Below are 24,467 nucleotides of genomic sequence, written 5' to 3' on the forward strand. Positions count from 1 at the left end.
TGTTAGCATTGAATGTTAAAACAATGTTAATAATAAATTTTCTTGAATTGATGAAAATTTATAAATATTAGTTGATGCCTGGGATTTATATGACAAAAAAATTGGGACATTAAAAGGATTTGAAGATTTTAGAAGAAATTCAACAAATCTGTAACCCTCAATATTTTACAATTTTTACTTCAACTTTAGGCTTTGTTTCCCAATGATAAAGGTCACTATTTGCTTACTTCACTATTGGAGATGGTGTTAAAAGGACTTAGAGGAGAATAATTCCATAGGTGCTGATAGTTTGGCAAATGAACTTTTGAATTATAGTAGTTGCAAAATCACAGATAAAATACTGAAAATTGTCAATAACATTTAAAAAGAGGGAAACCTGGCTATTTTAGAAAAACCTCAAGCAAATTACTTATAAGAAAATCAATGAGAATAACCGTAGTAAATTAAAAATTACAAAAGTAACTAGCTAATTTACAACTAAAAGAAACTTATTAAAAAGTAAGTAACGAAAAAGAATTACAAAAGTATACTAGGATTTAGTAAGATAAAAACCGTTGTTTATGGGAAAATATTTGCCATCTGGATTTTAATCCATCTCTTTTGGCCTAGAATGAAGAAAGAAAGTTAAAATATCTTCTTTTGGTAAAGAGAATAAGCCTTTGGCTTTATATTTGAAACTTTCGCTAAAAAAATTCTTTCTTTGGAATTTTAACTTTTTGAAAGACGAATTTTTTTATTAGATATTGATTCCAAATATGTGAAGTTTACTGTGTTTTATATTACCTCTAAAAAAAAAGCTGCATTACAAATATTTTTCAGAAATTGTCTTTTCCTAACAGATGGTCAAAAAGTAATGTACAGGGTTCGTTTGGTTTATATGGAGCCTTTAAACAAGTGAACGTCTGTAATTTTTTATTAAAACAATAAAATGCCTTTTAAGGTATCTAAAGCCAATTCATAGCTAGTTTAGAAATTGTTAGATCTGAATGTGCAGAATGCGGTTTTATTATTGTTATTAGTGTAAGATGTGTATACGCAAAATCAAAGTTTTGAGTAGAGGGGAGTTATTTCTCAACAGCGCAAAACATGGGGCGAAAAAAATCAGAGCCTAATCTATCATGCACCGTATTCGAGTGTCCAACAATCTGTTCAAATACATTTTTTGCCATAAAATCTTCAAAGATAAATTTAATATTTCACATAAAATAATCTTAAAAACAATCAAAATTCTAAACTCTGAAAATAAGTAAGCTGAGATCTAATTTTGTTTCTGGTTGTGGACGAATTATCAATTAGAAACAGTTTATATTAGAAAATATATTTGGAAAGAAAGGTTTCCTCAAAAATATTCATTAAGGATATTACTTTTCAGTAGTTGACCCAAACCCTAAAAAATTACATAAATTTAGAATCAACGTTAAAAAAGATGTTTTCTACTGTCTAAAAACACTTCAGACTTTTCCAATGTCTATACACGCTAAACTTTTTGTCTCTTTAGCCTCACGTAAACTTTGATATCGCGGCTGCTACGTGCATACCTTGTACAATCGATTTTTACCGAGGATGTTTTTTCATATGCATCTGATTCAATTTTTTATGCTGTGTCGTCTGTTGACAACGAAAATTCCATCTATAATAGTTACATGGCAAAAAAAGAAAAACACACCTCGTAATATCTCTGATAATTTTATATCAGAGATATAAATTACACCTTATAATATCTCTGATCTAGTATAAAAAATAAGAAATTCTGAGTCATATGGAATTATTTGCTGTTTTCCTTAAAAATTTGCACCATCAAATCAGTTTTTATTGTCTCCTGAAAAATTTGATTTCTCCATTATACGAGGTATGTACGCAACAGACGTGATATTTCAGAATCAATTTTTCTTTCATTTTGAAACAAAAGAGATGGAACCTGGGCAAGTAATTAAAAAAAAAGTAAAAATAACACTCTCTTTATACGCCCTAGTAGTCACAGGACTTATTTACTTCTTTGCTACTAGTTCTTTTTAGCGTAGGTAACCGCATCCAGCCTGTGAGAATAAAAATTTACCAAAAATAAGTTTTTGGTTGGTACAACATCACCATTAACATGCATTGAAAGTTTCAACCTAATACTCTAAGCTGTTCATGAGATATAGGTATTACGACCTTTTCATAAGCTGCATCCTCATAGCGTATTTCAATTCAGTTCCCAATCTTCTTCAACACTTCCTGAAAGTTTCCCTGTAATACCCTTAGCTTCAGTAGCACTAGTAGTAGCCATCGTAGCAATAGTTTTAGTACTATTAGTCCTAGCAGTAGTATCAGTAGTTGTAGTAGCAGTAGTAGTGTTAGCAATTTAAGCAGCATGCACATTTTTATTCTTCCTGGTTCAATTTCCCCTTAACATGTCATGAAAGTTTCACCTTAATACCCTAGACTATTCCTGGGATACGCCTGATACGCCGTTTTGACAAAATACTTGTAGAGGATATATTTTGTTTAGTTATAAAGATCCCCTTAACATTCCCTGAAAGTTTCAAATTCCTACACTTGACCCCAGTAGTAGTTGTCGCAGTAATAATATTAATAATAGCAGCAATAGCAGTAGCAGCAGTAAGCACAGAGTGTCTTTTGGCTAGTTCAGTGTCCCTCTCTACACACCCTGAAATCGCTCATATACCCTTTTGGCAAACTGAATGCACCCAGAATGTTTTGCTTTACTTATATAACATCCTAAAGGTTCCCTGAAAGCTTCACTTTAGTACTCTTGGCCTCAGTAGAAGCAGTAGCAGTCGTAACAGTTGTAATAGTGGCACTATGCATATAGTGCCTTTCGATTAGTTCAAAATCCCCCTTGACATTCCTTTGATCAATTTACCATCCCCCTTATCATCCCCTTAAGATTCTAATTTAATACCCTGAGTCATTCCTGAGTTTATCCCTTTTGACAACCTGTAGGCACATAACATTTTTTGATTTATTAAACACTCCCCTCAACATTCTCTGAAAGCTTCACTTGAAGGCACTTGGTCTTTTTGACCACCAAATGTCAAATATGCCCTCTTTCCCAATAACAAATCCTATGTATAAGCAATTGATAAATTGCATAACTTACAACACTTACTCTGAGGGCTCATCCTCAGGCTCATCCGCAACATCCTCAGAGATACTTTTACCGGATATTTCAACTATGCTGAACAAAGTGATTACTTTAAAATTTTGATTGGATTTATTTGGAAAAGTAATTGGGTTGAAAGGGGGCTGCTTACCTTTCAATCACTTTTAACTCTTAAAAAGGGCACTAGAGCTTTTAATTAACAATCCAAAGAGCTCCTGAAAAAATTGATAACGCTGTGCTGCTTATGATATTCCTTATATGGCCAATTGAAAATGATGTTATCTTTCATCTAATTGAAAGTCCCCCTAAGCATTCCCTAAAAAAATCACTTTAATAATATTATCCTAACTAGTTATTCAAATTGTAGCAGTAATATTATTACACATAGTGCATTTTGGTTAGGTCAATATCTGCCAAAACATACCCTGAAAGTTCCAACTTTGTAACGTAAGCCGTTCCCGAAATATTGCTGTAACACACTTTTTACAACCTATATGTTCATGGTCCGTTTTGATTTAGTTCTAAGTCCGCTTCAACATTCCTTGAAAGCTTCACCTCAATAGCTGTAAGTTTCAATTTCACACAGTAAGCCATTCCTAAGATACCACTACTACGCCGTTTTCAAAACCTGCTTGCAGACGGAATATCGTGATCAAGTCCCATGTAACTTCTCCTGTGAATGTTTCCTGAAAATTTCACCTTCATTCCATTAGAAAAAGTTGCAATAGTGAACAGAGCAGTATTAGTGAGAGTCCTAGTAGTACTAGTTGTAGGAATGTTATTAGTATTAACAGTAGTAGCACTAGTACTGGCGGCAGCAGTAGTGTATTGCCTTTTGTCAGTTGAACATCCCCTCGTCAGGTCTTGGAAGTTTCACATTAATACAATTGGCCATTGCTCTGATGTTGGTGATATGCCCTTTGGGTAACCTGTATGTCCACAGTACGTTCTAATTTAGTTCAACTTCCCACTCAACACTTCCTGAAGTTTTCATTTCAATATTCTAAATCTTAGCAGTAGTTGCAACAGAAGTAGTGATTGGAATAGCAGCAGTGGTAGCAGTAGTACTAGCAGTGATATTAGTAGCAGTACTAGGAACAGGCACATATGTTTTTTTGGTCAATTGATCTTCCCACTTAATATCCTAATCCATTCTTTGTTACGCTCTTTCAAGAATCTGGATGCATTTAGTACGTTTTGATTTAGTTCAAATTTCCCCTCAATATTCTCTCAAATTTTACCCTTTTTACCGTTAGCCTTAATGGTACTGGTATCATAGCAAAAGGGGTAGCGGTGGTAGAAGCAGTGGTACCAGCAGTAGTGCTGTATGAATAGTAATAGTAACAGTTGCAACAGCAGTATTAATAGCTGTAGTAGCCTGCACATGTTGCCTTTCCGTCAATCAAACATCACCCTGCTGATGCCCTGGGAGTTTCAACTTGATACGGTGAGCCATTCCGAAGATATTACTGAAATGCCCTTCTGTATGCACATGATATTTTTTTTATTTAATACAACTTTCCCCTCAACACTTCCACAAATTTTCGCTTCAATATGTTCAGCCTTGGTGGTACTCACTACAGAAGCAATAGTTGTAATGCTAGTAGTAGTATTAGTGGTAGTAGCAGCAGTAGTTGTTGTAGTAATAGTAGTAGTAGTAGTAGCGTGCAAATATTGCCTTTTTGGTCAATTGATCATTCCCTTAATTATTTCTTGAAAGTTCCAAATTAATACACTAAGTATTTTCTGAGTTACGCCCTTTTGACAACCTGTATTCACATAAAGTTTTCCTATTTAGTTCAACGCTCCCTTCAACATTCTCTGAAAGGTTCATCTGAATGTCCTTCTTCGTTTTAGACACTAAAGGTCAAACATACCCACCTCTCTCCTAATAGCAACTACTATACGGAAACGGTGGACGAAATGCGTATCTTTCACCTCTGCCCCGAGGGTTGTGGGGGGGGGGGACATACACAAAGAAATAGTTGCTGGGCCTTTCAATTGTGCTGAACAAAATAGCTATATCAAAATTATGATTTGGTGTTTTTGTGGGGAGTTGTTCGATGTGGGAGGGGGCTGAATGCCCCCCAATCACTTTCGATTCTTAAAAAGGGCACTAGAGCTTTCATTTTCCAATCGAATGAGCTCCATCCAAGTTTCTACGACAACTCCTTCTAAAAAAATTGTGCCAAAGCAAAGTGACAATTCTGTGTCTGCTATTTTGTGGTACTAAGACCGAATTTTGGGATAGAAGATAGCCAAAATGCTATTGAATGAAAATTGTACAACTGATAACCGATTTAAACCATCGTAGAACTTATTAAATAGTTTCCCCTTTTCAGAGGCCATACTGCCGCGTGGTGGTGCATTTTTCTTTAAGTATATGTAATTAACATAAATCCGATGGTTATTACATACTGTTTATAAATTAATGCTCACAGCTACGCATTGCTACATAATTACACGCAAATAATCGAGGATGAGTCCAGTAGATCGTAGTGAGGGAGAAGGAGATACCTGAAACCTCAAAGAGTGAACGTTTAGGCCTGAATTTCCAAAGCTTCAGTAGAAGTCCTTCACATTTAATTGAAGAAGATATTCACCCACTAACATCAATTCATGATAGTAGGCAATGATAGCAGAGGAAATAAACCTCCGCTACTATTGCGCTTATATCATATGTCCAGAAAAAAAGGGTTATATTCGGATGGTTAAACTTGCACCTACATAAATGGGATAGCAAAGTTTAAAATTATTACCAGAATGAATATTTTTTGGGTATTCCAAACCACTCGAAGAAACATTTTAGTGGCTGCACTTCTAATGGATGATCGCTACTTTAGAAGCATTTTAACGTATAAGTTAAAGCTTAGGGTGAAGAGTGGACAATATTAAAACGGAAGAGCATTGAATAAAAAAAAAATTCGAATGGAGAAATTTTAAAACTTATATGAAAAGACATTGTAACTGTAGTAAGGAGCGACCCGGCTCAATAGTAACCGAAACTCTAAAAAACGGAATTTTGATACCAAAAGTTGAATCAAAAGAATCGTATTTTATCGCTGATTTTAAATATATAAGTTTCATTTAAATTTAGTCTTACTCGCAAAAGTTACGCCTCATTTTAGAAAATAGGCAACAACCCCTAAAAGTAATACAATCTTAACGAAAATCACATCATCAGATTCAGCGTATCAGAGAACCCTATTGTAGAAGTTTCAAGCTCCTATCTACAAAAATTTGGAATTTCGCATTTTTTGCCAGAAGACAGATCACGGATGCGTGTTTATTTGTTTTTTTGTTTGTTTTTTTTTTAGTTTTTTACCCAGGGGTGATCGTATCGACTCAGTGATCCTATAGTGTCGCGAGAGGGCTCATTCTAACGGAAATTGAAACTTCTAGTGCCCTTTTTCAGTAACCAAAAAAATTGGAGGGCACCTAGGCCTTCTCCCACGCTCCTTTTTTTCAAAACCTTCCGATTAAAACTATGAGAAAGCCATTTAGCCAAAAGAAATTAATATACAAATTTCGTTTTAATTATCTATTTGCGGAGAGCCAAAATCAAAACATGCATTAACTCAAAACGTTCAGGAATTAAATAAAAAAAAACAAGCTATTTTATTTAACTGAAAGTAAGGAGCGACATTAAAACTTAAAACGAACAGAAATTACTCCGTATGTGAAAGAGGCTTTACCTCCTCAGCACCCCATTCTTTACGCTAAAGTTTTTTACTGTTTTAAAAAGTAGAGTTAAGAGAAAGAGTCAAACTTTAGCATAAAGAGTGGGGCGTTGCGGAGGAAAAGCCCCTTTCGTATATGGAGTAATTTCTGTTCGTTTAAGTTTTAATGTCGCTCCTTACTTTCAGCTAAAAAAAACTTGTTTTTTATTTAGTATTAATTATGATCTAAATAAAGCTAAGCTTGAGAATAATTCAGCTGCAATTAAGGGAAAACGGGAGGATCGTAATTGGTTTCGGTGAGGCTTAGCAATGAAAATCTAAAAAGTTTGAGTTTTTAGATTTTCAGTAAAAAGTTTTCACTGAAGAAAAACAAGAGCTAAGAGCTCATATGGCACTAGTGACGAGGTCAAGAAGAGCCAAGAGCCAAGAGCTCATATAGTATGAGCTCTAGCAAAATTTTAAGAATCAATAGATTGCTTTAAAAGGAAAATCGGAGGCTGGGATTTGCCGGTCGGGATTGAAATAAGAGCTCTGAGTCACGAGGTCCTTCTAAATATCAAAATTCATTAATATCCGATAACCCACTCGTAAGTTAAAAATACATCAATTTTTCTAATTTTTCCTCTCTCTTCAGCCCCCCAGATGGTGGAATCGGGGAAAACAACTTTATCAAGTCAATTTGTACAGGTCCCTGACACGCCTACCGATTTTCATCGTCCTAGCAGTTCCAGAAGCATTAAACTCGCCAAAGCACTGAACCTCACCATCTAACTCCCCCAAAGAGAGCGGATCCAGTCCGGTTACGTCAATTAAGTATCTACGACATTTATAAGCGTTTTCCAAGATTTCCGGTTTTCCCCTCCAACTCCCCTCAATGTCAACATATCTGATCGGGATTTGAAAAAAGAGCTCTGACTGAGACATGATTTCCATCTAATTGTCAAATTTCATTAAGATCCAGTCACCGATTCTTAAGTTAAAAATACCTCAATTTTTCTAATTTTTCTAAATTAACAACCCCCAGCTCCCCCAAAGAGAACGGATTCGTACCAATTATGTCAATCTCGTATCTATGACTTGTGCTTATTCTTCCCATTAAGTTTCATCCTGATCTCTCCACTCTATGCGTTTTCCAAGATTACCGGTTTCCAAGATTTCTGTTTCCCCCTCCAACCCTCTATGTCTTAGGATCCGATTCGAATTGAAAACGGAGCATCTGAGACACAAGATCCTTCTATATATCAAGTTTCATTAAGATCCGATCACCCATTCGTAAGATACCTCGATTTCCACGTTTTCCAAGAATTCCGGTTTCCCCCTCCAAATCCCTTCAATGTTACAGGATCTGGTCGGGACTTAAAATGAGAGTTTTAAAGCACAAGATCCTTCAAGGTATTAAATTTCATTACGATCTGAACACTCGTTCATAAGTTATAATATCTCATTTTTTCTAATTTTTCCGAATTACCCCCCCCCCCCTCCAACTCCACCAAAGAGAGCGGGTCCAGTTCGGTTATCTCAGTCACCTATTTTGGACTTGTGCTTATTCTTTTCACCAAGTTTCATCCTGACCTCCCCGCTTTAAGCGTTTTCCAAGATTTCCGATCCCCTCTCGTCTAATGACTCTGGATCCGGTCAGGATTTAAAATAAAATATCTGAGTTTAGAGGTCCTTCTAAATATGAAATTTCATTAAGATACGATCACTCTTTCGTAAGTTAAAGATACCTAATTTTTTAGAATTAACACTCCCCCCAACTCCCCCAAAGAGGGCATATCCGTTCCGGTTATGTCAATCCCGTATCTAGACTTGTGCTTATTTTCCCCTCCAAGTTTCATCCCTATCCCTATACTCTAAGCGTTTTCCAAGATTTTAGGTTCCCCCCCAACTTAATCTTCACCAGATCCGGTCGGGATTTAAAATAATAGCTCTGAGACATGATATCCTTCCAAACATCTAATTTCAATAAGATCCGATCGCTCGTTCGTAAGTTGAAAATACCTCATTTTTTATTTTTTAGAATTAACCCTCCTCAACCCAACTCCCCCGAAGAGAGCGGATCCGTTCCAGTTATTTCAATCTTGTATCTAGGACTTCTGCTTAATTTTACTACAAAGTTTCATCCCAATCCCTCCACTCTAAGCGTTTTCCAATATTTTAGGTTCCCCCACCCAACTCCCCCCCCCAATGTCACCGGATCTAGTCGGAATTTAAAATAAGAGCTCTGAGACACGATATCCTTCCAAACATCAAATTTCACTAAAATCTGATCACTCCTTCGTAAGTTAAATACCTCACTTTTTCTAATTTTTCAAAGTTAACCCTCCCCCCAATTCCTCCAAAGATAGCGGATCCGTTCCGGTTACGTCAATCACATATCTAGGACTTGTGCTTACTTTTCTCACCAAGTTTCATCCCGATCCCTCCACTCTAAGCGTTTTCCGAGATTTTAGGTTCCCTCCTTCAACTCCCTCCAAAGTCACCAGATCTGGTCGGGATTTAAAATAAGAGCTCTGATACACGATATCCTTCCAAATATCAAATTTCATTAAGATCCCATCACCCGTTCGTAAGTTAAAAATACTTCATTTTTCTATTTTTTTCGAATTAACCGGCACCCCACTCTTTTACCCCCAGATGGTCAAATTGGGAAAACGACTATTTCTAATTTAATCTGGTCCGCTTCCTGATACGCCTGCCACATTTCACCGTCCTAGCTTACCTGGAAGTGCCTAAAGTAGCAAAACCGGGACAGACAGACCGACAGACAGACCGACAGAATTTGCTATCGCTATATGTCACTTGATTAATACCAAGTGCCATAAAAAGGGGAAAGAATCAGCATAAGATTTAAAACTGAGATTGGGATACTAGAAACGAAGGCGGAGCAATCTTCAACGCTTAGGTAATATTTCACGGAGGAAGAATGATAGATTGCCAGAAATTGCAGAGGTTCTTAAAATTTGTACTATGGAATATTAAAAGGGTGAACTTCATAAAGTAATTAAAGAGTGAAGCACAAATCAAAGTAAGGTCGGTCAGAAACGTTCACAGATGAATTGGCAAGCTTTCAGTAGTAATTATTCACAGTATTCAGTTATATGTATTCAGTAAACTTTGTTTGAACTAATTATAAGAAAATTTCCCCTATATGTATTTATATCGGCAAGTCTTATACATGGCCAAATCGTCTTCTTTGAGGGGAAAGAAAAGCGGACTTCCCATTCCTATCCGGGAAAGAAAACCGGATACGAATAGATTACGAGTTAAACATCAGTTTCAAACAGGGCATGATACCTAACTTGACATAAGGAGTGTCTTGCCTCAATAGCAGCAGAAATCTAAAAAAGAGGAAATCTAAAAAGGCAATCAAAAGACCTGACTTTTTATGGCGAAAAAAATAAGTTATCACTGCCCTTCGGCACTGTCCAAATTTTCCTTATTTATATTCTGTATTATTTTAATGTCCTTGTTCCTAAGGAAGGGTAGTCACAGAGATGTATTTACTGGTATTTTTTTTTCTTTGGGTGATCGAAGGAACCTTTGGCTCTAGAATGTTGGGAAAGGGATCATTAGAATAGAAACTTTTAAGTTATGTCATCTGCAATACGTAACAAAAAAGATTACGCCATATGAAAGAGACCTTTCTGCTCTTTTCGGGTGTATAATAATAGGTTCAAGTCCGAAGAGTGCCAAATAGAATCGCGTGAAATTCCTGAGATAGCCAGTCGTTTTAGAGGTAGTAACAAGGTGTATATCGAGCTTCATGGTTTCAATGATCATAAATTTGCACGGTGGCTTTTTCTTTTCTAAAGGTACAAATAGTAGGCCGTATGTAAAAAAAACCCTCCCCCCAAAAAAAATTTTTTGTTTTACTAGAAAAAAGAATGTATTAAAACACATTTTTGTTGCATTTTGCAAGTTTCACTTCTATATTTTGAAAACCCAATGTTATTACTAAGGTTTTTGTTCTCATATAAAATTTTAAACTTTTTGTTTGACGTTTTTTGGTTTACCTCAGTATCTATGTCCTGGTCATCCGTTTGCAGCGCTTGCGTATTTCTGAAGTATGTGTGCAGCCATCCTTTTTATCGTACGTCTTAATTTCATATGCTATCTCTTCCAGAACCTTGGAAGCCTATCTCTACTGAACGGCTAGTATTGAAGTAAGTTCAAATTTAATTAGAAACAACGATATTATTTTTTCTAATAGTAATAGTTGCTTTTCAAACAGTTCGTGGTAACGAACTGTAGTAAGGAGCGATCCGGCTTAATAGTAACCAAAACTCTAAAAAATTGAATTTTGATATCAATAGCTACATCAAAAGAATCGCATTTTAATGCTGATTTTAAATATATAAGTTTCATCAAGTTTAGTCTTAGCCATCAAAAGTTACGAGCCTGAGAAAATTTGCCCTATTTAGGAAAATAGTCGTAAAAAGCCCTAAAAGTCGTAGGATCTTAACGAAAATGACACCATCAGATTCAGCGTATCAGAGAACCTTACTATAGAAGTTTCAAGCTCCTATCTACAAAAATGTGGAATTTTGCATTTTTCGCCAGAAGACAAATCACGGGTGCGTGTTTATTTGTTTGTTTTTTTGTTTTTTTTTTTTTTTTTTCCCAGGGGTCATCGTATCGACCAAGTGGTCCTAGAATGTCGCAAGAGGGCTCATTCTAACGGAAATGAAAAGTTCTAGTGCCCTTTTTAAGTGACCAAAAAAATTGGAGGGCATCTAGGCCCCCTCCCACGCTCATTTTTTTCCCAAAGTCAACGGATCAAAATTTTGAGATAGCCATTTTGTTTAGCATAGTCGAAAATCATAATAACTATGTTTTTGGGGATGACTTACTCCCCCACAGTCCCTGGGGGAGGGGTTGCAAGTTACAAACTTCAACCAGTGTTTACATATAATAATGGTTATTGGGAAGTGTACAGACGTTTTCAGGGGGGATTTTTTTGGTTTTGGGGGTAGGGTTGAGGGAGGGGGCTATGTGGGAGGATATTTCCTTGGAGAAATATGCCATGGGGGAAAAAATTCAATGAAAAGGGCGGAGGACGAATCTGGTCACGTTAGAAAAAAACGTCAAATTAAGAGTTTAATATACAATGCTGGGTGTTCGGCCTCTCTATTATGGAGTATAATTTGAAAATAACACAACTATACGAGCGATAAAACATATATACCACAATCATAACTCAACTAACGAAAGAACTGCTAAGAGATAACACAACTAGAAAGCGAAAACAGGTGAAAACTAACGGGAAAATAAACGAACTAAGAGGTGGAAGGGGCCCAGAGAAAAAATATAATCCTTTTTCAATTTTGAGCCTAACTTCCGCAAAGGAGTAATAATGTCAGAAGCCCCGAAATACCGAATTATTTTCTTTTCAAACAGTTCGTGGTAAGGAACTGTAGTAAGGGGCGACCCGGCTCAATAGTAAACGGAACTCCAAAAAACGGAATTTTGATGCTAAAAGATACATCAAAAGAATTGAATTTTTACGCTGATTCTAAATATATAAGTTTCAATTAATTTAGTCTTTGTCATCAAAAGTTACGAGCCTGAGAAAATTTGCCCTATTTTGGAAAAAAGGGGGAAACATCCCCTAAAAGTCATAGAATCTTAACGAAAATCACACTATCGCATTTGGTATATCAGAGGACTCTATAGCAAAAATTTCAAGCTCCTATCTAAAAAATGTGGAATTTTGTATTTTTTGCCAGAAGACAAATCACGGGTGCGTGTTTATTTGTTTGTTTGTTTTTTTTTTGTTTTTTTTTTCCCAGGGGTCACCTTATCGACCAAGTGGTCCTTGAATGTCGCGAGAGGGCTCATTCTAACGGAAATGAAAAGTTCTAGTGCCCTTTTTAAGTGACCAAAAAAATTGGAGGGCAAATAGGCCCCCTCCCATGCTCATTTTTTCCAAAAGTCAACAGATTAAAGTTTTAAGATAGCCATTTTGTTCAGCATAGTCGAAAACCATAATAACTATGTCTTTGGGAATGACTTACTCCTCCACGATCCCTGAGGGAGGGGCTGCAAGTTACAAACTTTGACCAGTGTTTACATATAGTAATGGTTATTGGGAAATGTACAGACGTTTTCATGGGGATTTTTTGGTTTGGGGGGTGGGGTTGATGGGAGAGGGCTTTGTGGGAGGATCTTTCCTTTGAGGAATATGTCATGGGGGAAGAAAAATTCAATGAAAAGGGCGCAGGATTTTCTAGCATTACTATAAAAAAAAACAATGAAAAAATAAACATGAAAACGTTTTTTCAAATGAAAGTAAGGAATAGCATTGAAATTTAAAACGAACAGAGATTATTACGCATATGAGGGGTTCTAAAAATACTTTAGCGTTAAGAGCGAGTTATTTAGGAGATAAATACCTCGCTCTTTATGCTAAAATATTTTTAGTGATTTCAACTATTTATTCTACGGCCTTTTTGATTCAGGGGTCATTCTTAAAGAATTGGGGCAAAACTTACGATTTAGTGTAAAGAGCGAGGTATTAACGAGGGTACAAACCCCCTCGTACACATAATAAAAATATAAGAATATAAAAGTTTGTTGCGTAAGTTAATTCTTAAGGTACGTATATTTTTTACTAATAAAAACGTTCGTTGAATATTAAAAGTTCTAGTAGCCTTTTTAAGTAACCGAAAAATTGGAGGGCAGCTAGGCCTCCTTCCCCACCCCTTATTTCTCAAAATCGTCTGATCAAAACTAAGAGAAAGCCATTTAGCCAAAAAAAAAATTAATATACTAATTTTATTTCAATAATTTATGTGCGGAGAGCCAAAATCAAACATGCATTAATTCAAAAACGTTCAGAAATTAAATAAAAAAAAAACTAGTTTTTTGTACTGAAAGTAAGGAGCGACATTAAAACTTAAAACGAACAGAAATTACTCCGTATATGAAATGGGTTGTCCCCTCCGCAGTCCCTCGCTCTTTACGCTAAAGTTTTTAATTGTTTTAAAAAGTAGAATTGTGGCAAAGAGTCAAACTTTAGCGTAAAGAGCGAGGGACTGCGGAGGGGACAACCCATTTCATATACGGAGTAATTTCTGTTCGTTTTAAGTTTTAATGTCGCTCCTTACTTTCAGTACAAAAAACTAGTTTTTTTTTTATTTAATTTATGTAAAGACGATTTAATATGTTGTAAACTAAATGTCCCTATACTCGTTAACGTTAATCTCCAAATGTCCAAACATAAGTTTCCAAATGTTAACAATTTGTTGAATCACAAAACAACTTTCAAAGGATGGCTACACCTTCTTAAGCTGTATGGCACCATATGTATTTAGCTTATTTTTGCTAATTTTTTCACCCCCCATTCCCCCTTTTGAAAATTTAGTACTCGCTACTAAAAAAATAACTGCATAATTGTATCGTGTTCATTTTCACTAAAATATATAAAAACCAAAATTATAATAAAAAAGGGGAAAAAATGAAAAATGTAGGAAGAAAATCAAACATTTTTTCCTAAAGATGGTAAACAGTAAGATGCATACAATGAAATTATTTTGGTGTTCATTTAACTGAGTCGATTCATTTGAGGCGTCATCAGATAAGAGATCCCATTCCTATGCTTACCTGAACAAAAGGGGGAAGGGTAATAAATATTTTGGAATGAAATAGATTGGTAAGAAACTACCCTTGAAAACTAGAATAATGGCTACCATGAAAGTCGTATTTGATGTTTCAGAACCTAATTTTTTTCTTCATTTGTTTTGTTTTTTTGAAATGCAAATATTCATCACTGAGCCCTTTTTTAAGTGTATTTTTATACAAAGCAAAACCTTAATGTAAATATTGAGAATAGAGCGGGTGTAAACCCCTTGCATTCAGGGCAATACTAGGTTTGGTATTGAAAACAAACAGAAATAAAAATCAAATAACAGCTCATTTCAAATAAAAGTTAAGAGTGATACTAAAATTAAAGACGCTCAGAACTTATTCTGTCTAATAGATGGGGGGAGGGTACACAACATTCTTTACACTAAAGTTTCACTTTCTGCCCAAAATAATTCAATAACTAGGGCAATTAGAAGCGGGTAAAAATTATTTCTCTGGGCGCCTTAGAATAGGAGAATTTAGAGATGTGCATTTGCCTTAGACAGTAAATTTACCGTGCAAATGTTTTGACAGACAATCAGCAAACAAATCACTAGGAAATACCCACTAACCATATTCGTTTCATCCAAAAATGTTTTCAGAAAAGAACTAGCAAATTTTGGCGTTAATTGTGGGAATTCAGAAAGAAGGCAGACTCCTTATATAGAGAAAAATTCGTGCGTCTTACGTTTTAATGTTGCTCTTTACTTTCATTTGAAGTGACTTATAGTTTGTGTTTAATAGTAATAAGAGTAAGAACAAAACTAGAAGCCTAATTCAAGGAGTGAATTTCACAAAATCAAAATTACCTTTCCTAAGCACTTTCCTTTCAACAAGTCGATCACGGCTTTCCTACGTTCGCGATTTAATTCATCTAATCCGTCCAATAGAAGAATAACTTTCGAGTCTTGTTCTTCTAGCATTAACCGAAGCGATGATTCGTACTTTGTCAATTTTAGAGGGAGCAGCTCTTCAACAATGAAGCTTGGAATATCAGTCTAAAAAACGTACAGGCGATTCTAAACTAAACATTGCAATTCTGATGGAACTACTCTTAATTTTCAAGCGGTGTAACAAATAATCCCGTCAATTACTGCTAAACACCCAAAAAATTTAATATTTTGACTATACTATCAGAAGTTAGGATTAACTTGATTAAAATGCATGGTTTCTTCCCTGACTTTCTGCCGTGCAAAACACTATTAACTAAATTACATTTATTTCCTTTTACGTTTGAGAAATGAAGGTTGAATAGTTTTGGAACAATAAGAATAAGAAAAAATGGAAATATGGCGTCAAAATAAAACATCGTTTGTATAAAAGGTAATCACATGAGTGAAGCGTGAGCTACTCACGAGGACATAAGACTAGAGTTGCTAACCAGGCAAAAGGAATTTTGTCTGACATAATCCTTGTTTGGTACTTTGGCTTACAGTTTTCAGCATCTTGCATCTTTGATTTGCACGTGTTTACAATCGTAACGGCACATTTCGTTTTTTTGTAATGGCTTTTGCATTTCAATAGCCTAATTTTCATTTTTATTTTATTCTTCATTCCATATTCTTCGAAATACAGAATTTTCATGTTTCCCGCTTGAATAATTTGACTTCGAATCATTTGCGTAAAAGCGGCAATTTCTGTTCGTTTTGAGTTTCAGTTTTGCTTTTTATTTCCATCAGAAAAACTCTATTTTGTTTATCAATTGGATGTTCAAAGGCTGAATTGATATGCATAGTGCATCCAAGATACATAGGAAAATCCATAACGGAAACAACAAAACGCAAAAGGACCATCAAGTCAAAGGACCACCAGGAGCCCTTTTTGGAAAAAAAAATTAATGAATTCTTCGTGTCTTTAGCATTTTGGAGAACATCAAATATTTCAGTTTTAGTGAGGCAGAATCATGGCTTTCATATACATATTTCAAATGAAATATTCAAATTTTCGTCATCACCTGACTACCAATGCTATTTAAGCGTTCACATTTAAACTTAGATTGAAACAAATATAAGCAAAACAGTTTAAAACAAATATAAGCGATAGTTTAAAGCAAAAAGCAAGCAAATAGATCAGATGTGATTTGAATAAAATAACAACACCATATTGCCTGTTTCATCGGTCTTCATATAAAACATTTTTGGGGGAGTCTAAAGACCTCAAGAAACACAAGTTCTCCCCCTCTCCTACGTAGTTTTATGAAAACATTGCCAATGTAATTATAATCAGTCGTAAGATTTATTCTATTACAACGATAAGGAATTATTTAAAGATTTCAATTCTTGCTAAACATTTTTACGTCTAAGTCTATCTCAAGTTAAATCAAAAACTTGCCTCACCTTATTTTTATTCAAACTTAGAAGGTTTTCAATCAGGTTTATTTTCTTTTTGGTAAAGGATCCCAGCGAAAAATAACGTGAAAAATAGCATCTACAGGCTATAGTTAGACCAAACATAAGTGAACTTCAGTCGCCCCAAACATCCAGCAACACATCTTGGTGCATTTATTATCAAATTTTCTCGGAAAACGGTGTCTTTTTATTTTCTCCCTGAATATTTTTGTGAGCGATGTGTTAAGATAAGAAGTAGTTTCCATTACTGAATCGACATCAAACAGAAACTTTGTTTTATAGACAGTTTTTTTTCAAATACCTTTTTAAAATTTCACTTACTATGGGTTGTAGTTGGTTCTTTATCTAAGCGCCCCTCCGGGAAAACCATGCTAGAAAAAATTTTCTGTATTTATGTTTGAGCATAGGCTACCCTGCATCTAATGAACAGAGACCAGCGGTCTGAATATACATGCAAATGTGAGTATCCCGTTCCTTTTTCCGTAATGGTTTGAAGAAAAAACAAGTTTTTTTTTAACTGCAAGTAAGGAGCGACATCAAGACTTAAAATGAACAGAAATTACTCCGTGTATGAAAGGGGCTGTTCTCTTCTCAACGCCCCGCTCTTTACGCAAAAGTTTGACTCTTTCTCACAACTCTACTTTTTAACACAATAAAAAACTTTAGCGCATAGAGCTATGCGTTGAGGAGGGGACAATCATTTTCGGGAATAATTTCTGTCCGTTTTAAGTTTTTAAATCGCTCCTTATTAGAAGTTAAAAAAAAAACTTATTTTTTCGACTTAATTTCTGAATTTCTACCCCACATAATTATTAGGTTTTCGACTATGCCAATCAAAATGGAGATCTCAAAATTTTGATCCAGTGACTTTGGGAAAAAAGAGCGTGGGAGGGGAGCTAGGTGCCCTCCAATTTTTTTGTCACTTAAAAACAGCACTAGAAATTTTGATTTCCGTTAAAATAAGCCTTCTAGCGGCATTCTAGGACCACTGGGTCGATGCAATCATCCCTGGGAAAAAAACAAGAAAACAAAAAACAAATTAACACGAATCTGTGATCTCTTCTGGTAAAAAATACAAAATTCTATATTTTTGTAGATGGGAGCTTGAAACTTCTTCGGTAGGGTTCTCTGATATCTTGAATCTGATGGTGTGATTTTGTTAAGATTCTATAGCTTTTAGGGGGTGTCTCCTCCTATTTTCTAAAGTAATATAAATTTTCTCAGGCTTTTAACTTTTAATGGATAAGACTAAACTTGATGAAACTTATATATTTAAAATCAGCATAAAAATAAAATTCTTTTGAAGAAATCTCTAATTTTTGGTCACTTAAAAAAGGCACTATAACTTATAATTTTTGTTAAAATGAGCCTTCTCGCGACACTATAGGACCACTGGGTTGATGCAATCACCCCAGGGGAAAAAAGAAAACAAAAAAACAAATCAAAAATTAACACCCATCTGTGATTTGTTTTCTGGCAAAAAATACAAAATTCCACATTTTTGTAGAAGGGAGCTTGAAATTTCTATGATAGGGTTCTCTGATATGCTGAATCTGATGGTGTGATTTTGTTAACATTCCACAACTTTTAGGGGGTGTTTCCACCTATTTTCTAAAATAATGCAAATTTTCTCAGGCTCTTAACTTTTAATGGCTAAGACTAAACTTGATGAAACTTATATATTTAAAATCAGCATAGACATACAATTATTTTATGTAACTATTGGTATCAAAATTCCATTTTTTAGAGTTTTGGCTACTATGGAGCCGTGTCGCTCCTCACTACAGCTCGTTCGTTACCACAAACTATTTGATAACTATTGGGGAATACGAAGAGCACTATATAGATACTGTATATTTTGTTCTCAATTTGGACCGCAACAAACATGTCCTAATAGGTAAAATGCATTTACTTATGCAACTTGTTATCGTGAATAAATGAAACACAAAACGAACAGAGATTGAAATTAGTTGTAACATCTAACATAATGATAACAGGTGATGCTATAGATTATAGATGAATACAAACCAAAACTTCAACGAATAATCAAGTCAAACTTAAAACGAACAGAAATTATAGTAGGCAGGAGTAGGGCTAATACCCCCAAAGCTTTTTAAGGCCTGAACATTATTTACGCTATTTTCCACTGCGATAAACAAAAATCACCAGAACCACCAGTTTTTGAAACAGTACCATCGAGTCTCAGATTCGAGCAACGGTATTTTCAGAAGCAAGGGTATTTTCCTGAACTGAATGAAAATAGTGTTCCTTACTTTTCCTTACGATTTTTTGCACATTTTTTTTAACGGTGGATCTCTTTTGAAATAGATTAGCAGCGTAAATTTTTATAGTTGCGCTGTTTTTGGGTCTATATCTAGATAATATGAAAAAAACTTCGTTTTCTTAAAGAGTTAAAGAGGCTGCGTCCCAAAGTCGAACCTTAAAACGTACAGGAATTAGGAGAGGAAGTTGGGGGGCTGCCACCCCCCAAACCCCCCGCTTTTAAAGACTCTTTTGTACAGGTTTTTTGTTGTGGGGGGCTGCCGCCCCCCTAACCCCCCGCTCTTGGCTTCGGAAAGGCCCTCTTTTAATTAACAAAACAAAAAACCTGTACAAAAGAGTCTTTAAAAGCGGGGGGTCTGGGGGGCGGCAGCCCCGCAACTGCCTCTCCTAATTCCTGTACGTTTTAAGGTTCGACTTTTAGGACGCAGCCTCTTTAACTCTTTAAGAAAACGAACTTTTTTACATATTATTTCTGTACGTTTTTCTACAATCCACGGTGGATGTGATTTAACAATTCCTGTACTCCTCGTACAGGAATTAGGACTGCCTCTCCTAATTCCTGTACATTTTAAGGTTCGACTTTGGGACGCAGCCTCTTTAACTCTTTAAGAAAACGAAGTTTTTTTCATATTTTGTGAAAAAAACCGCCCGATAAGGGACTTGAACCATTGACCTTAGGATTAAAAGTCCCACGCTCTACCGACTGAGCTAACCGGGCATGTTTGAAGTCGAAATACCTGCATGTGTATAAATATAACTTTTAAGAATTTCAAAAATTAACATGGGCTCTTATGGGGAAATGGGTTTTTCTAAGCTAGAAAATCGGGGGGTTAAGATTTTCCGACGAAACTTTCCAGGAAAATTACTCGGAGAATTTCGCGTCGAATGAGTCTTCGTACACCCAGATCCGATGTCGGCTGTGACCTGTAGGCGTGGCGAAAAAGAAACAAAAGGAGAACATGAACATTAAGTGGCTATGCGTGGTTTCTGGAAAACCGAGAAGGAGTTATCAGATCGAGCTGAAATTTCGCGGATAAGCTCCTGGGCCCTAGGGGACTTTATTTCAGGGTGAATTTCAGCCCGATCGGACAACGTTAAAGGGGGGTGGGGTTGGTGGGTTGAAACTTTCGGCCAGATTTTCCCCATGAAGAAAAAGTCGGAGGGGGATGAAATTTGGCAGGTTTCTTAGTTGGAGCTCGGGCTACGAAATGCATCCCTCCCCATCCCTCTGCGACCACTGGAACCGAAGATCGTTTAACATTGTCGTGGTTCGCCTCTTTAAAGAGGCACGAGTGTGCCTCATTGACATCAGATGGAATATACAAAAGAAAGTAGTGAATTTAATCACCTGATTGGTTCAGGGATGCTACTTAGGTGGGCAAGCAATTACTTACGGACAAACAGGTATTAAATACAAAATAGATATCCGGAAAATTTTCATTATTATATAAGATGATCAAGGTGAATAAAACTTTCAGAAATTAACAAAAATTAACAGTAATAGTAGAACTGATCCTAAAAGTTTTGTTTTGCAGTGACTTTTTTGATATGTTAAGAAAAACACTGTTTCGGAAAGCGATTGTTTACCCTTGGCTACAATATAACTACCTACCAGTTTTGGGATTAAACCACTACATTGAGACATTCCCCCAAAATTAAGCAGAAAACCATCGAATCTGTCCTGCCAATCAACTTACAAGTAATTTACAGTTCTCGGCAACAGCTTCTTGCCACCTATTGTCGCGGAGGAGGGTTCAGAGTAGTGATTCCTCAATTGGTTTAAAATCAGCCATAGCCAAAACCCCTTTCTTCCTTAATTAATTAACCTCACAAAGAAGATTAATGGCAATTCCCTCAGGACGCAGGTGTTATTAAATTTCTTCAAGATACAGTTGTTTGTCACATAATCTCAAGTAACTTGTTAAATTTATTGATGGTGAGGTAATCTCGTGTGACCTCTTGGAACATTCGATTGGCTTCAGTTTTATTTGTACAGGGGAAGGGTAAACATCTATATTTAATTTTTTTAAGGGTAGATGAAATATTCCAAGAAGGCAAGTGTACATGATAGCATTGTAGTAGCATTGAATGCCGAGAAAGAGAAATATTTGAATCATGAAACAAGTACTAATACTATTGGATATTAATGTCTGCATTGTCATGACAGTAAGGAGTTAAATTTCTTTGGATTAACAGAAAAATTCAAGTGTTATAGATGGGGATATACGAGAGTAACATTTCCAGTGATGATAGTTCTCAAAGAGAATCCAAATCTAAAACTTTTAGTCGATGACGAAGCCTAACTTGTTACTACTGCTGCTGGTAACATGTTATCACTTGCTGAATAATATCACCATCTTCCAGCTATTACCATTCAAAGAAAGGTATAAAGAAGAAAAACATATCCTCTACCATTATCATGCAGCATATCTTGTCTAGGGGTCGAAACTGCAATTTAAGTGAAGATAATGCACTAAGAGATAGAGAAATCAAAGGTAAAATAAAGTGGCACTATCAGACATCATCAGCAAGAAAATTAAAGATGAATTGATGAAAAACAAAGCACCGACAAACGTTACTAACGCCAATGATAGTTTACCCATGGATTCATTCATTGAACCATGAATCAATCTGTGATTTTGTTACTAATGAGGGAGAATCTTCATTCTTTGCTAGTCTATAATCGATAGTAAGTGTTATTTAAAATGGCTGGATTTGGGAAACAAAAATCATACGGATTTCAATTACTCTGGAGAAATGTTTAATTCTTGATGATAATTTTCCACAGTTCTCTTCAAAGCAAAATATTTTATCAAAGAATGATTCACGTTATAATGAAAAATGAGTCCCCGGCTTTGGACTATTGTATGTAACTTTTACGTCGTGATCCAAATGCATTTACCCAATGTATTGACATAATAATTGAAACAGAACAAAATTATTTTGTGGATTTACTTTTGAGCAGTAGCTAGAAAATCATTTAAGATGTCCATTTTGCAAAGCAAGAACAAATAAGTTGAAAAAATCTGTCTGAACAAGTTTAATTGATGGGTGATGTCACTTGATTGCTCCTCTCCTAGAAGATATTCATTTTATCGACTGCAATTTAGTTTCTTTTTGGAAGTGAGACAGTCAACATTGAAAAAATGTTTTACACATGCCCATTATGTTTGCATACATCAAGCAGCTGGTCATCCTGTGAGAACTGCATTATTATTGATGACTATAAAACAAAGAGCAGATTATACAATCCATGTAAATTGCATAGATGATACGCAGTGCAAATTAAAGACTGTAATCCCTGTCTTGAAGATGTTTGTTTCTCACAATAGAGGTTTCCTATGCTCCGTTATCACTATGATAATTGTGACCAATGGGAGAATATTCTGGTATGGTTGCAAAGATCGCTAAGCGTGATTTCAGTTTGTTTCTAAGAGACTGGTGCCATCGTAGTTTTAAATTGTTTTGTGAGGAAGACCTTGTCTACACTTTAATTGTTGGAATAATAAGAAAGTCGGGTTTTTACGACGTCACTGTGATTATACTGGCTACTATGATTATAAACCTACTGATTTTCATTTTGCTGTTGCTGAAAGTAATTCCTTATATGAGAATTTCGTATGTGACATTGCTTCAAGTAAGCAAATTGGAAACCGTATTTTATAATATGAATCAAAATCGTACTATTGACTTTATGAAGAGATATAATAAAAATTAAGTTACATTATATTGTAGAAAATGTGATCCTGACTTTGCAGGCCAAGATAAATACAAGTTGATTCCTGAAGAGCTGCTTCTACTTATCATTACCGATAGCTACCTATACGTGAAATAAGAAATCTAAAGGACACAGACTTTTTATTGTACATACAAGTTTTATTAATAGACAAATTCACAAATATTTTTAAAGCATTTCACTCTTAGGGCACTGAAGTTTATATTATACAGGTAGGAAAGAGAATTTTTGATCGTTCAATCATATCGTTCAATCATATAATTTTTATCGTTCAATCATAGATTATATACATAAATGCTGAGAAGTTCACTCTAAGTATATCTGCAACATAAAAAAATGTAACAGTGCACGAAAACAACAGCTTTTGGTTGATAAAACTTGTACTCATTTCTATTTTCGAATAAGAGATTTTCCACTTTGCTCAAGAAAGTTTCTGCTGTGGGGCGTGTAGAATGGATACGGCAGGCCAAGATGATTGAAAAATTGAATATTCTTCACTCTTTGAAAGATACACAGCCAATGCTCCGTTTTTAAAGTTGATGAGATACTATTAAAAATGACAAAGGTATTGTTAACGCTTTGAATATCTGGTGGTGGAAATCTGAGGGCATGGAATAGTGTTTGTGTTTTGACATGTAGGGTTCCAAATTGAATATATTGATTATTTGATTTGTCTTCATGGTGGCAAGTCTAGTAAAACATTGCCTAAGGGGGTAATTTCCCAAAAGGTTTCAAATTGATTTTGCGAGATTAATGCTGTGCTCTCCTCCAACGGTTAGGTAAAGGTACACTCTAAGTGCAAACTGCCCATTCGGGCAAAACTCATATATTGAGTACCAGACAAGTCCAATACAATGACACCTTGAGTTTTGTAAACATTTCTTTGGTTAAACGATTTTCAAATAGTTGTTACTCTCGATCTAGGGATTACATTGTCAACTTATAGAGGGTTCTATAGTATTTATCAAAAGATTAATTGTAGAGTGGAAATCCATTTACTTTAAATTCAGTAGATGCAAGTCCAAACATTTCAAATTTATGTGGAGGATTTTTCCGTGATTAGCGCTTTTTACAAAACCAAAAGCAAGCTTTCAACAAGTTTTGCCATTGATGATAGGTGAATCTATGCAGGTACTATCCATAGCAATATGTCACTGATTCGTGATTGTACGCAGAGCAATTATTTTGATATTATTTCCAGTGGCTCTTAATTTTTCAATTGCAAAAGCAACAAAACTCATAACCTGTTTTTTTTTGTCGTGGAGTATTGCCGAGGTCAGAGCGACTGTTACATCAAGTGAGGTGCCAAATACTTTTCACAAAATAGAACTCGACGGAGCAAGTTGTAGCTTTATATCAATCTTAACATTGGGAGGCATCCACTGCGGTATATTATATATTCCAATGATTTATTTTTCCAAACAAGTGTAAATCATTAGTTGACGCGTCTCTACGTATATTGCTAGTGTCAGTATTCGTTGTCTCATATTCAATAGCCATACCTCTCAATGGCTTATAGAATATTGGAGTCATCAATATGAATTGTATGTAATTTGCTTTGTTTGAAAGATTGTTGCTTGTGCTAACCAACGTTCAACTTATGTGGACAAATATTCGTCAAAAAAAATTGTGTAGTAAACAAATTTCATATGATAACCCCTTGGTTGCAGAGGGTTTTTCTTTATTAG

General features: G+C 35.4%; 1 protein-coding gene across 6 annotated transcripts in view; it reads right to left on the reverse strand.

The window, feature by feature from the left end:
* The window catches only part of LOC136031642 (mitochondrial tRNA-specific 2-thiouridylase 1-like), a 165,159-nt gene that overhangs the window by 25,652 nt on the left and 115,040 nt on the right, over positions 1–24,467 (reverse strand). For 5 of the 6 annotated variants that reach the window (XM_065711307.1, XM_065711290.1, XM_065711316.1 and 2 more), the window contains exon 8: positions 15,222–15,410. The exons of the other annotated variant lie outside the window; for it this stretch is intronic. In XM_065711307.1, coding sequence (XP_065567379.1) covers positions 15,222–15,410 — 189 coding nt within the window. The remainder of the gene's footprint in view (positions 1–15,221; positions 15,411–24,467) is intronic. 6 annotated transcript variants of the gene reach the window in all.

The sequence above is a fragment of the Artemia franciscana genome, chromosome 1 (assembly GCF_032884065.1).
Source record: "Artemia franciscana chromosome 1, ASM3288406v1, whole genome shotgun sequence".
In the NCBI taxonomy this organism is placed as follows: Eukaryota; Metazoa; Arthropoda; class Branchiopoda; order Anostraca; family Artemiidae; genus Artemia; species Artemia franciscana.